General features: G+C 42.8%; 1 protein-coding gene across 1 annotated transcript in view; it reads left to right on the top strand.

Annotated features, from left to right (window-relative positions):
- Positions 1 to 14369, top strand: part of LOC129704020 (G protein-coupled receptor kinase 5-like) — a 226470-nt gene that overhangs the window by 190734 nt on the left and 21367 nt on the right. Inside the window, exons 9-10 of the mRNA XM_055646840.1 lie at positions 2697 to 2887; positions 11528 to 11565. Coding sequence (XP_055502815.1) covers positions 2697 to 2887; positions 11528 to 11565 — 229 coding nt within the window. The remainder of the gene's footprint in view (positions 1 to 2696; positions 2888 to 11527; positions 11566 to 14369) is intronic.

Here is a 14369-nt window from a genome sequence, read left to right as displayed (position 1 = left end):
CCGTGCCGAACAAATTTTTTTCCCCCTTAGTCCCACCTGCCTGCACTCGTACCATAACCCTCCATTCCCTTCTCATCCATATGCCTATCCAATTTATTTTTAAATGATACCAATGAACCTGCCTCCACCACTTCCACTGGGAGCTCATTCCACACCGCCACCACTCTCTGCGTAAAGAAGTTCCCCCTCATATTACCCCTAAACTTCTGTCCCTTCATTCTGAAGTCATGTCCTCTTGTTTGAATCTTCCCTATTCTCAAAGGGAAAAGCTTGTCCACATCAACTCTGTCTATCCCTCTCATCATTTTAAAGACCTCTATCAAGTCCCCCCTTAACCTTCTGCGCTCCAGAGAATAAAGACCTAACTTATTCAACCTATCTCTGTAACTTAGTTGTTGAAACCCAGGCAACATTCTAGTAAATCTCCTCTGTACTCTCTATTTTGTTGACATCCTTCCTATAATTGGGCGACCAAAATTGTACGCCATACTCCAGATTTGGTCTCACCAATGCCTTGTACAATTTTAACATTACATCCCAGCTTCTATACTCAATGCACTGATTTATAAAGGCTAGCATACCAAAAGCTTTCTTTACCACCCTATCTATATGAGATTCCACCTTCAAGGAACTATGCACGGTTATACCCAGATCCCTCTGTTCAACTGTATTCTTCAATTCCCTACCATTTACCATGTACGTCCTATTTTGATTTGTCCTGCCAAGGTGTAGCACCTCACATTTATCAGCATTAAACTCCATCTGCCATCTTTCAGCCCATTTTTCCAAATGGCCTAAATCACTCTGTAGACTTTGGAAATCCTCTTCATTATCCACAACACCCCCTATCTTGGTATCATCTGCATACTTACTAATCCAATTTACCACACCTTCATCCAGATCATTGATGTACATGACAAACAACAAAGGACCCAACACAGATCCCTGAGGCACCCCACTAGTCACCTGCCTCCAACCCGATAAACAGCCATCCACCATTACCCTCTGGCTTCTCCCATTCAGCCACTGTTGAATCCATCTTGCTATTCCTGCATTTATACCCAACAGTTGAACCTTCTTAACCAACCTTCCATGAGGAACCTTGTCAAAGGCCTTACTAAAGTCCATATAGACAACATCTACTGCTTTACCCTCATCAATTTCCCTAGTAACCTCTTCAAAAAATTCAAGAAGATTAGTCAAACATGACCTTCCAGGCACAAATCCATGTTGACTGTTCCTAATCAGACCCTGTTTATCTAGATGCTTATATATATTGTCTCTAAGTATCTTTTCCATTAATTTGCCCACCACTGAAGTCAAACTAACAGGTCTATAATTGCTAGGTTTACTCTTAGAATTGCTAGGTTTACTCTTAGACTTCATGTCGCATGAGTACAAGGTTCACTGTGGGGCAGTTCGGTGACGCAGCGGTTGAGTTGCTGCCTTACAGCGCCAGAAACCCGGGTTTGATCTGGACATCAGGTGCTGTCTATACAGAATTTGTACGTTCTCCCTTGACCGCCTGGGTTTTCCCCGGGTGCTCAAGTTTCCTCCCACACTCCAAAGACGTGCAGGTTTGTAGGTCAATTGGCTTCGGTAAAAGTGTATTATTGGCCCTGGTGTGTAGGATAGTTCTAATGTGCGATGATCATTGGACTCGGTGTGGACTCGATGGGCTGAAGCGTTTCTTTCTGTGCTGTATCTCTAAACTAAAGTAAACTAACCTGTGTAGACTGCAGGCTATCACAAGGTGCAGAGAGCTACAGACCAGTCCCATCACTTTACAGGTGATGCCTATATCGGACGATGGGCAGTGGAGGCATTGTAAGAGCTTTCATTAGTTTGGTTTGGTTTAGAGATACGGCATGGAAACAGGCCCTTCGGCCCACCTTGTCCACACCGGATAACCATCCCCGTAAACTAGTTCCACCCTACTCACTAGGGGAAAGTTATAGAAGCCAATTAAACTACAAATGAGCACATCTTTGAAATGTGGGAGGAAACCAGAGCACTCTGAGAAAAATCCATATGGTCACAGGGAGAACACACAAACCGTGCAGACAGCACCCATAGTCAGGATCAAACCTGGGTCTTTGGTGCTGTAAGGCAGTAACTCTACTGTTGCATACCATACCACCTCATCTTGAGAAAGGAAGCTGATTCCTGCTTCATGGAGCCATGGCCATTCCCCAGTTATCCCACAGTAATGCTTATTTAGGGAAAATTACTGGATAGTTTTGATCGTTGCGAGTCGGTTGAAACACTGATACCTACAGACATGATAACAGAGTTGAACAGAAAGGTCATTGACCTGAAATTATAACTATTTTTTCTCTCCACAGATGCTGCCTGTCCTGCTGAGAATTTTATATATTTGCATATTGTATCCCGTATCCCCACAGTATTTGCTCAAAAGAAATCTTGGTCAATCTCCCAATTATCCCAATATTTCCGACTTTCGGTGCATATATTCAAATTGTGCCAAAAGATGGAAATGTTGCTTTTTATCAACACTCCTGTGTAGATGAGGCATGTTAGTCATGTGGACAAGTTGTCCACGTGTAGGTGGACGTGGACAAGTGCGGGTGGGACATGTTGGTCGGCCAGACTGGGCTGAAGGGCCTATTTCCACGCTGTATGACTCTGACTCCAATTTCTTTTATTAACAATTTCTATGTTTCTTGTGCTTATAGGTCAATTTAGCTTATTCTTATGAAACAAAGGATGCACTGTGCTTAGTTCTGACCTTAATGAATGGAGGAGACTTGAAGTTCCATATCTACAACATGGGAAATCCAGGGTTTGAAGAAGATCGGGCAGTATTTTATGCAGCTGAAATCTGTTGTGGCCTGGGAGATCTTCACAAGGAAAATATAGTTTACAGGTGAGAAGAGTTCCTTCTTAGGTTCAGTGAATCTTAGAGTCTAAAGATAGATACTGCACAGAAACAGGCCATTTAGCCCACTAAGTCAGTAATAACAATCAAATTAATTTTTGTACTATTCTTACCGTAACTAATTTTATTCATTCCCATTCATTTCTCACCCTCTTGTACCACACATCTACACAAACAACACGTAGCAACACCGGAGGTCAGAACTGAACCAAGGTCACTGGTGCTATAAGGCAGCATCTTAACCACCTGTTCCTTAAAACAATTTTGCATCTTTAAATTCTTATTTGCTGGAAAATAATGTTTCTGGAAGCTAATAGTTATAGGATGACTTAAGAGAACTGCGAACACTGGCAAGCAGAAATAAATAGTTCATTCAACAACTTTTATCCATTGTGGCCATCAAACATCTACAGACGTGGCATAGCTATTTTAGATTTAGTTTTAGCAATGCAGCGTAGAAATGGGCCCTTCAGCCCACCAAGTCCACGCCGACTATTGATCACCTGTACACTAGTTCTATGTTATCCCACTTTCGCATTCTACACAGGAGGGGTCATTTACAGAAGCCAATTAACATACAAACCTGTACATCTTTGGGGTGTGGTAGGAAATTGGAGCATCCAGAGAAAAATCATGCTGTCATAGGAAGAATGTACAAACTCTGTGTGGTGCGGTGAGAACAGAAGTGCGTGAAATGGAGGATACAGGTGAGGGCTCGAGGCCTCATCTCGAGAAGAGATGCGGTGGAGATGATGAAACTGAGAGAAGGGGATTGCTGCCTTACAAAATACAGAATGAGAGAAAGTGGAATAAAGTTGGCAATGAGAGTCAGTGGGTTAACAGTAAATGTCAGTGGATGGTTTCCCTCCTGAGATGGAGAGAGGAGGCGGAAATGGTCCAAGTGAATTAGAGGGCAGAGTGGTGGTGGCAACGTCGATGAAATTGATGAGTTCCACAAGGTTATGACATTTTTTAAAGCAAATAATGCCCAAAGATATACTTTTTTTAGCAATTAGTTTCACTACTATTTGAGCGTTATTCTCGTACCGCTGAGGAGCCGACACTAGTGGCTACTCTTCCCTGCTTATAAACTGCGTGGCTACAAGCCGAATTCCTGCACACTTTTGTACGAGTTCCATTTCCAGCTATTGAGAAGACAAAGGGGCAATCAGGATGATTGGGACAAGGGGCAATCATCTCCAATCAGGATGAGGGCCAGGTTGGGAGCACATCTGTGGACGAATACCCCCAAGCAATGCTCAAGCATTGCATAGAGAATTATATCATTCTATGTGCATCAGGAGATGAAATCCATTCAGACACATTTGTATGACCCCCCAGCTGGGAAACGTCCAGTCAGTTTACCGAGTGACCTGAGATGACCCAGAAAAGTACTTTGTCTCATTTCACATTTTCCATCTTTTATTTTCCATGCAATCTAATTACGCAGTCTGTGTAATCAGAGAGGAGGATTAATTCCAAGATTTAATCCCACATTTCTGGGCTGTAGGTCAAACACTGTGTTGATCGCACAAGAATGATCAGTAAAATGGAAGGACACAGCGATCCATCCCACCCGAAGTAAATTGGAATGGGTGAACAAGTACACAGTAAATTGCAGATGTAGCATTACCCTTGTAACTCTTACCCATCCAGGCTCTCTAGCTAAATCTTATCCATAAGATAACATCACTATCCAATGAACTTTATCAATATCAACAGATCAGGTATACTAGTACAATATGATACTATGCTATGACATTTTCAGAACAAATAATGTCCAAAAGCATGTTTTTTTTAAGCAATGGGTTTCAGTAATAATTGGATCATAGGGAATTGTGATAGAATTAGGCCATTTGGCCCATCTAGTCCACTCCGTCATTTAATCATGGCTGAACTATCTCTCCTAACCTCATTCTCCTGCCTTATCCCCATAACCTCTGACACCTGTACTAATCAAGAATCCATCTATCTCTGCCTTAAAAATATCCACTGATGGCCTCTGCAGCCTTCTGTGGCAAAGAATTCCGCAGATTCACCATTGTTTACTGGATATTACAGTACTACATCTGTGGGACAGACAGTAGTGGATATGCCACCTGGATCGGTACTCTTAAACTGCCTGGCTACGTTGAATTCTTGCAGCTCGAAGAAAACTCAGCCATGCTTGGTTATTTTTGCGCACTTGACTTCTATTTCCAGCTGTTGGTTTTACATGTATTGAGAGCATAGTGGAAAAGCTTACAGGCGGAATACATTTAATTAGCAGACCCCTGGAAAGTGCTCTAAGCCTGTTTGACGTGTTTGAGTCCCAGACCCAGTAATGTGAGAGACCCCCATGTGGAGTCATAAAGTCAGGCAGCATGGAGACAGGCCCTTCGGCCCATCGCGTCTGTGCTGGGCATCTATACAAATCCCATTTACCAGATGCACATCCAGATACTTCCTAACTGTGAGAGCACTTGCTTCACCACCCACTCAGATTTCTTCTGACCTCCTATACGGGAACAGAGGGGCCCAGTGTGTTGGAGCCGCAGAGAGAACAAAGGGGGACCAGTGGGGGGGAGGGGAGAGCCGGGATAATAAAGGGGAACCTGGTGTTAGGGGGCCGCTGAGAACTCAGTGGGAACCAGTGAGAGGGGAAAAAGAGGGTCTTTCCGTATCTTTGCAGCGACTCTTTAGTGTACTTTATATGCAATAACAAATAATTTCACTGCACCGAGATACGTGACAATTAAGTATCATCATCATTATCACCTCACCCAAAACCATTATTCTCTTTTTCCACACACAATTATACAGTCACTTTCATTTTCTTCAAAATCTGGATCTCTGTTTCTTTTGCTAAGGATGCAGCCAGATATGGGAGCATTGCCATTATTTTACGTTTGTGTGTCTGATTTCTAGCAAGCAGTATTTGACTTATATGGATATTTACAGACTTAGAAATCTTTGCTTTCATTAGGTAGTCATTTTGTGTCATTCTCTGTTATCATGGAGTGTGGGAAAGTAAAAAAAAAAAATCAGCGAAAGTGCGATTAACAACAAACTCAATCTTCAAACCTCCAGGGGAGTCAGCAAGTGAAGTTTCCCAGAATCACAAAGTTTCACATTGTTGAAAGATGGGAGGCAGCTCTGTGACGCAGTTCATTAATGTCCAGTGGTTCAATATAATTTCACATGTGCAAAGTGCAAATGCACAGTGTAATTCAGTCCAGTAGGGTATTGCTATATAAACTTTGATTAGCAATTCGACAGAAATAGTTTACTGATCCCACATGCAAGATGCGCCATGTTTTGGCGTCATTCTCCAAGTCCAGTCTCCGCTCCAGTTATTATGGGCAGTGCCCGATTGAGGCCAGCCCCAGGCTGCTGCAAACCTCTAGCCATCGCCTTCTTTGGTCGACCACCGACCGACGTCCTCCCCTCCTGTTTAGAACGGGTGTCGAGGGTTATGGGGCAGAAGGCAGGAAAATGGGATTAGGAGGCAGAGGTCAGTCATGATTGAATGGCGGAGTAGACTCGATGGGCCGAATGGCCTAATTCTACTCCTAGATCTTGTGAACATGTGAACTCTACCCATCCACCTTTGTGCCCCCGGGGCGCCTCCCTCAGCCGACCTCGAGGGCCCAGTGGGCCAGACCCCGGTTCCCCCTCCTCCCCAACCAGCCTGGCTCCTCTCCCGCCGGCTCCATCTTCCTGGTCTCAGGCCTCCGGGGCACGAGCAGTGGCGGCTCGGCGGCTCCACTTGCACGGAGCACGGGTCACTGTCAATGAGTCTGTGAATCTCCACAGAGTGACTGAATAGAACTGTGAAATAGACACAGCGAAAAGTAGGGCAGAAGCAAAGTAAGATGTGTTTAAATTCTCATCTACCCTTACACACCTGACCCACCTGTGAGAGAAAACAAGGACCGGTTTTCAGTGCAAAAACCCAGGCAATTCTGGAAAAGTAAATCTGTGCACCACTACCTTCTAAACCTTGCATCTAAAAATATAAATTTCAGAACTGAGAAGCACTGGCAATTCCATATCTAATAATTGGCATTGGCCTGCTTTATGGAGTCTAGGGATGGACTGTGAAATTGGTGTCATTGGTGACTATCTGCTCAGCTATAAAGAAACTCTTTATAGTGGTGAGGATAGGCTGTGAGCGTGACAGGGAAGCATAGGTTAATCTACGAGTAATTGAGGTTAGTTTAAGTCAATACGACTTTTTTGAGGTTATGTGAGATATTAAGAAGCCTTTGTCAGTGGGAAAATCTGACAGCCTGGCTTCACCGACAGCGAAACGTTTGATTCCAGCCATGTTGTTCGCATGGCTTGTTTTCCCACCATCCCACTCCCTTCCTCACCCCTTGCCACCCACAAACATGGCAGCATTGTGTCCTCTGCTCTGCATCAAAGATCTTAGAGCAGAGCAAGATGGGCTACTCCTGCGAAATACAATGGGCTGACGTGTAGTACCCTATGGAGGGGATCCTGGGCATTTTCCCCCGCCCATTTTAGTAGCCTGACCCGACCCGACTCGCAGTGTAATCAATGTTGCGGGGCAACAGTTTGTGAGTGTGATTATAGGGTTAGATTCATAATTCTGTCAGTTCATACTGCTTGTCAAGAATAAAATTTGACTCTGGTAATTGTCTTTTTTAATGTTTTTTAAATCATTTCTTTTTAAATGGCTCACAAGCAGTGTTTGAGTTGATTTTGTAGCAACCGGAACCGACCCGACCCGACCCGACTCGCAGGGTAATTGACATTGCGGGGGAAGTTTTTGTGTGTGATATAGGGTTCGATTCATAATTCTGTTAATTCTTGTTAAATAATAAAATGTTTATAAACACACATACATGAATGTGCTATAAATATATAGAATCATATAACACACACAATTATATTTCTTCTGATCCAATGATGAACTTTATTTCAGACTAGACAAGGGACATTAAATAAGAAACAATGTAAACCTCCCCGCAACTTCACACACACTGGGCCTTATCCCACCTCTCAGCACCCACCCCCCCTCCCCCCCGGCACTCCCTCACCTGCCCCCACACTACAATGTCTCCCCCCCTCCTATGCCCCTCTCCCGCTGCCCCAGGCCCCACACTCCCTCTCCCCGCTGCCCCGGGGCCGCACACCCCCCTCTCTCCCCGGGCCCCACCCCCCCTCCCCCCTCCCCGCACCACCTCCCTCCCACCCCCTCCCCCTCTCCCCGGGGCCGCGCACTCCCCTCTCCCCCGGCCGCGCACCCCCCTCCCTCTCCCCGGGCCCCACTCCCTCTCTCTCTCCCCAGGCCGCTCACTACTTCTCCCCGCTGCGGAAACAAAGATCCGATCTTTGGCCGGAAGCAAGATGGCGGAACAAGATGGCGAGGACTGGTTGCTAAAATGAGTCCTATAATCACCCATGAATCCGCCCATGAGCGTACTACACGTTTGCGTGAGAGTAACCCATCTTGCTCTGCTATAAGATCTTTGCTCTGCAGTGCTCACAACCAATGTAGGTCAAAGGTCAGCACACAAAGTGGAGCAATTCAGCGAGTTAGGCAGCATCTGTGGAGAACATGGGCAGCTGACATTTCGGGTTGGAGGCTGAAGAAAGGTCCCGACTCCGAAAGTCACGTATCATTGTTCTCCAGAGATGTTGCCTGACCCGCTGAGTTACTGCAGCACTTAGTGCCCTATAGTGTAATCCAGCATCTGCATTTCCTTGTTTCTAGACCAAAGGTTGGTTTGTGGCGTTTAGTTTTGAAAGTGTCAATCATTGCTTCTCTAAGACATCCCCATGCTGTAAGCTTTTAATACGAACACGAATCATTGCCTTTCATTAGCAAATTACAAGTACAATGTCTCTCTGTCTCGTGCATGGGAATGGAACAATTACAAGAATTTCAGCATATCGTAGTACTTTTGAGATTGTTGCATGTATCACACATCCATTCTGATGGAGCTTTTATCGAAACCCACCCTTGATTCAATTTTGGTCAAGTTCTACTTAAGAATGAACTTTACTCAGTTATTTGATGCAGCCGGTAATTAGTAAAACATTATTACTTGCCGCTGTGGTGTTTAGGAGTTCAGCAAGTTTATAACAAAAACCTTTTGTCAAAACAATACATTGCCAAGAATGGAAATATTTATTCCATCAGTATTTTAAACCAGTCAATCAAATGCTGACTATATTAGCACTGTCACCTGGGACGTATAGCTTTGAAGTTACTCCCAACAGTTGTGCATGAATGCCCTCCTTTATCAGAATGGTATGTGTTTGGAACATATGGAAAATCTCCAATATAAACTTTCCATGCTCATTTATTCAGAGTCATGCAACATGAAACTCTGACCCGTTGTGCCGTTCCAGCACTGATCTTGGACTCTCCAGCAGTGCTTGACCTTTTTATTCTGATATTAAATCAGATCGTCATTTGAAAACCACCAACTGCTCAGTCAGCCATGAAAGAATAATACGCCAAACAGATAAATGTTTCTTGTGACTTGCTGTGGAACTCTAGCCAGGAGTCTATGGAAAAGATATATTTTTTAATATGCGTGAGAAAGGAACACCTCCACTCAGATATGAAGGAAATGGATCATTTCATTAGCTCATCAGACACAAACTTTTCAATCAAATCATAGCAGCATCCTTACGTGCAATCGGAAATGCAACTTAGATATGTACCAAGATTGACTAATATAATGGGATAGAAAGCGCCTTAGGGCTGTAGATGTCTTCTGCCTTGCAGTCAACATGAACCACTGCCACAACAAGGAAATACAAAGTGCATGTGCACATGACAAGAGGAAATGGATAAATCATCCTGTGTAATTGCAAACAATGCTTCCTCAAAGGGAACAGGCAAATGTAAATTAGATTGAAAACTTGGTCAAATATCGATTTTGATAAATTTCCAAAGCAGCATTAGGTCACATCTTACTGGGCAGCATGTGTTTCATGATACATGGCTAGTCTTTTCAAAGAAATACGCTAGAGAAGCAGCCTGTTAGTAGCACCAGCCGACAATCAATATTGGGTCATTGACTGGCACTGGGTCTATGCCTTGGAGATTCAAAAGCTCTTCAGTACACCACCCATTCAGGCAGGGCCTTCAAAGGTCCAACCTCTCTCAGGGTGAGAAATAAATTATTCTTCATCACCCTTCAAAACATTTAAACCTTTGCCCCTAAGTTTTAAAAGTCTTACTGTTTCCTGTATCATGTTGTCCCCACCACCCACCTTTGGTCATATCCTCCATCTCCAATATCATGGTGAATTTGCAGTAGTCAATGAACTACCAACAGCATCTTTGGGATATAGCAGGAAGCTCGCACGGAAGCAGAGAGAAGGTGGAAACCTTATGTAGAACTGGAGATCAGACTGAATCCAGTTTACTGAAGCTGGGTTAATTTGATAGAGAAATAAAGACAGATTATTTTCTTAATGGTAAGCAATTTAATATTTAGAGGGAGCTGTGACTCCTTGTGCAGGAATCGCCATGCATAAATATGTTGTCCTAAATTCATGTATGGTTATTCATATATAAGGAAATAACTGTTAAATCACCATTTGGAAAATTATTTGGTTTTTTTCTCTCTCATAGTGGATGACCTCACATACTTCCATGTTATATTCTATCTGCTGGTTTCTGGCCTTTTCACTTACCCTATGCCCAAAAGCCTTTCTGCATTCTTCTCACAGTCTGCACAGTTATCCAGCTTTGCAATATCAACAGACCTGGATATATTACACTTGATCCCCTCAGCCAAAATATTGATGTAGGTTGCACACTCCTGCGGGCACAGCCTACACCTCACACAAGTGCATCAGCTTTGCATTGCACAGTGCAAATGCACAAGCTTGTACCTCCGTACAGTAGAGCATGCTATATGCTCTACTAATGTTTATAATCCCTAATGTGGTACCTTATCAAAGTCTTTCTGAATGGCTGCATGCAATCAACTATATTTCACTGATTACAACGTCAGAAAATCCAAGCAGTTTTGTCCAACAATGTTTCCCTTTCATCGATCCATGTTGTCTTGACCAATCCTATTATAGTTTTATAGATCACCTGGTATCACTTTCTTAATCGATACCAGCTTAATCAATTTATGGTTCTTGGTTCTCCTTTCCTCCTTTCTTAAATAATAATTACAAGGTACAAAGGACATTTATTATCACATACACCAATTGTTGTAGTGAAAGTTGACTTGCCATTGCAGCACACAAATAAAGATAAGACACAACATTAAAGAGTTTAACAATAAACATAAAAACTTCCCCCCACAATGGTTCCTACTGTGGGGGAAGGCTGCAAATGTACAGTTACAACCTTTGGGATCCATTCGAGAGTTTCTGTAATTTTGGAAGATGACTAAAAAAGTCATTGGATGCAGGTCATTAACTCCTCAGTGCATCTAAGAGGAAGTTTGGTAACTGCACTTAAATGGTAGGAGGCACCAGTGGATCGTGAATGCTAGCAGATATGCAGGGCTGAATGGCCTCTTCCTGTATGGCAAACACTGTACAATCGGAAAAAGAAAAAAAATGTTATATTTTGTTTCTGTTAAAATACAAAATTAAAATGTTCATGGGTGTAATATTTTCTATTTGTTTCATTTATATCAGGGATCTGAAGCCTGAAAATATATTGTTAGATGATTATGGTAAGTATTTCAATCTTTTAACTAATATGTGGAGCCCAGTTGGGTGAATTTAGAGCCTTACTAAAATGTTGACAGTCACATTGTTACCCCCCATCCCCCTAACTCAATTCATTAATGAGTTTTCATTTATGTTAACATTTGTCTGTGCATGTGTGTGTAAGTAAACTTTTACGAGTGATTATTGCATTTGTCGCATTTAATGACAAATATATCTGCAACTGCATGAGTGCTATAATATCATCATGTCCAGTCACTCGCCAGAGATTCTTGAGTAGCATCTATCTTCTGTGCAGTATATATGTAAAATGTTGCACAAAAGTAGCATTGTGGGTTATGGAATTTACTCCACTATGCCATGCAATAATCTGCACTCAAGCATGTTCCATAGAACATACCGTATTTGCTACCCTAACTAAAATTATTACCAATGGAAGGATCTGAAGAAACGTCTGGGGTGATTTTGTTCTGGAGCAGAATAAATTGCGCAAATAGTATCTTACACTTTATTTTTATTCACTCGTAGCCAAGAAAGGGAAGAAAATGAACAAAGTGGGAAAGTGAGGCGTATAGTAACAAATGAGGAAACATTAAATTAAACATTTGTAAAGCTAAAGGGTCAAATTCATCAGGAAATACATATATAAAACATTAACATTACGCTATGGTAAAATCCAAATTCACCTTTTTGTAAACCAACAATTAAAAGATCAGATGTATTGCTATTTCACTGGCTTCAAATATATTACACTATGTGAAGTTTCTGTTTTAAATGGTTTTGGAAAACTAAATAAAACACATTCAAAAGCAATAGCATGGAAAATTGGGAGACATTACAAGACATGGTCAATACTGTAGAATACCTTGTGACTCAGTGGCCTTGGTTGAAATTCTACCCATTAAGCTGTAGACAAGTTCAAAGGATATTCTGATTTCTGTGACTGTCCTTTATTTAGCCTGCACGCTGTTGCTAAAACAAATGCTAATGTTACAGTAACAAAGCTACTCAGATGTCAAGAGTATTTCTATCTGTAATATTAACCATATATAATTAAAAACTACAGTCAGAACATTCCCCCCCCCCCCCCACCCAAGGTGGAAATGTCAAAGACTAGAAAGCATAGTTTTAACGTGAAAGGAGCGAAGTTAATGGGAGGTATGCAGGGCAAGTGTTTTACACGGAGAGTGGTGGGTGCCTGGAACATGCTGCCAGGGGTAGTGGTGGAGGCAGATACGATAGTGGCATTTAGGAGGCTTTTACAAGATTGAAAATAAGTGCAGGAGCAGGCCATTCGGCCCTTCGAGCCAGCACCGCCATTCAATATGATCATCCTAAATCAGTACCCCTTTGCTGCTTTCTCCCCATATCCCTTGATCAAGTCAAGTCAAGTTTATTCGTCACATACACATACGAGATGTGCAGAGAAATGAAAAGTGGCAATGCTCGCGGACTTTGTGCAAAAAGACAAACAAACAAACAACCAAACAAACTACAAACAGGATCACATATTCTTTTACATGTTAAATATTGTGCGCGGAAGGAAAAAGGTTCAGTAAAGAGAGTCCCTGATGAGATAGGAGTTTACAGTCCGAATGGCCTCTGGGAAGAAACTCCTTCTCAACCTCTCCGTTCTCACAGCATGGCAACGGAGGCGTTTGCCTGACCGTAGCAGCTGGAACAGTCCGTTGCAGGGGTGTGATTCAGTTAGTCCTAAGAGCTCTACCTAACTCTCTCTTGAAAACATCAATTTAGATAGGCACATGGATAAGTAGGGGATGTAGGCGTATGGATCATGTGCAGGCAGAGAGATTAGTTCATTTGGCATCAGGTTCGGCATGGACATTGTGGGCCGCATGGTCTCTACTGTTCTATGTTCTATGTATGGTGCTGCATACAATAATGCAGCATATTGATACAGCATCCAGTCCTACTGTCTCACAGCTCCAGGGACCCAGACTTGAACCTGACTTTGAGTGTGATCTCCACAGAGTTTGCATGTTTTCTCTGTAATTGCATCGCTTTCTTCCTTGTGCTCCTTTTTCTGCCCATATGCCAAAGAAGTGCAAGTAAGTCACTTGACTTACAAATTATAAATTATCCCTGGTGTGGGATAGTGGCAAAAAATAAATAAATGGGAGTTGTGGGAGAAAGTGGTGAGAGTTAATGGGTTGCAGAAGTATAGGAAAGTAACGGAAGGGGAATAGGATGAAAGGGAATGAATCCTCAAGTTATGGTATGGTCCTGTTGGACTGAAGGGGTTCCATGTCACTGTAAGGTAAGATCATAAAATAAAATTCAGGCAGCATGGTGGCGCAGCGGTAGAGTTGATGCCTTACAGTGCCAGATACACGGGTTCAACCCTGACTACGGGTGTTGTTTGTACGTTCTCCCCGTAACTCTGTAGGTTTTCCCCGAGTGCTCAGGTTTCCTCCCTCAATCCAAAGACATATAGGTTTGTAGGTTAAATGGCTTTGATAAAGATTGTAAATTGCCCCAAGCATGTATAGGATAGTGCTAGTGCATGGGGACCGCTGATCAGTGCGGACATGGTGGGCCGCAGTGCCTGTTTCCGCGCTGTATCTCTAAACTAAACTAAAACTCTGAAACAGAAAAAGAAAATTAAAAGCTGAATATTCAATATATTCCTGAATATAAGCTTGGTGCAACATTGAAAAAAATGGATGTTAACCAAGTAAGATTATGGCATCACAGTCTTACAACAGGTGGCCCTGATGCTGCCTTGTAGTTGCAGGAGCCCAGGATTAATCTGCTTGTGCTGCCCGTGTGGAGTTTGCAAGTTTTTCCC

This window comes from Leucoraja erinacea, chromosome 15, assembly GCF_028641065.1.
Source record: "Leucoraja erinacea ecotype New England chromosome 15, Leri_hhj_1, whole genome shotgun sequence".
In the NCBI taxonomy this organism is placed as follows: Eukaryota; Metazoa; Chordata; class Chondrichthyes; order Rajiformes; family Rajidae; genus Leucoraja; species Leucoraja erinaceus.
The sequence above is the reverse complement of the archived record's forward strand: the minus strand, read 5'-3'. Positions and strand labels throughout refer to the sequence as shown.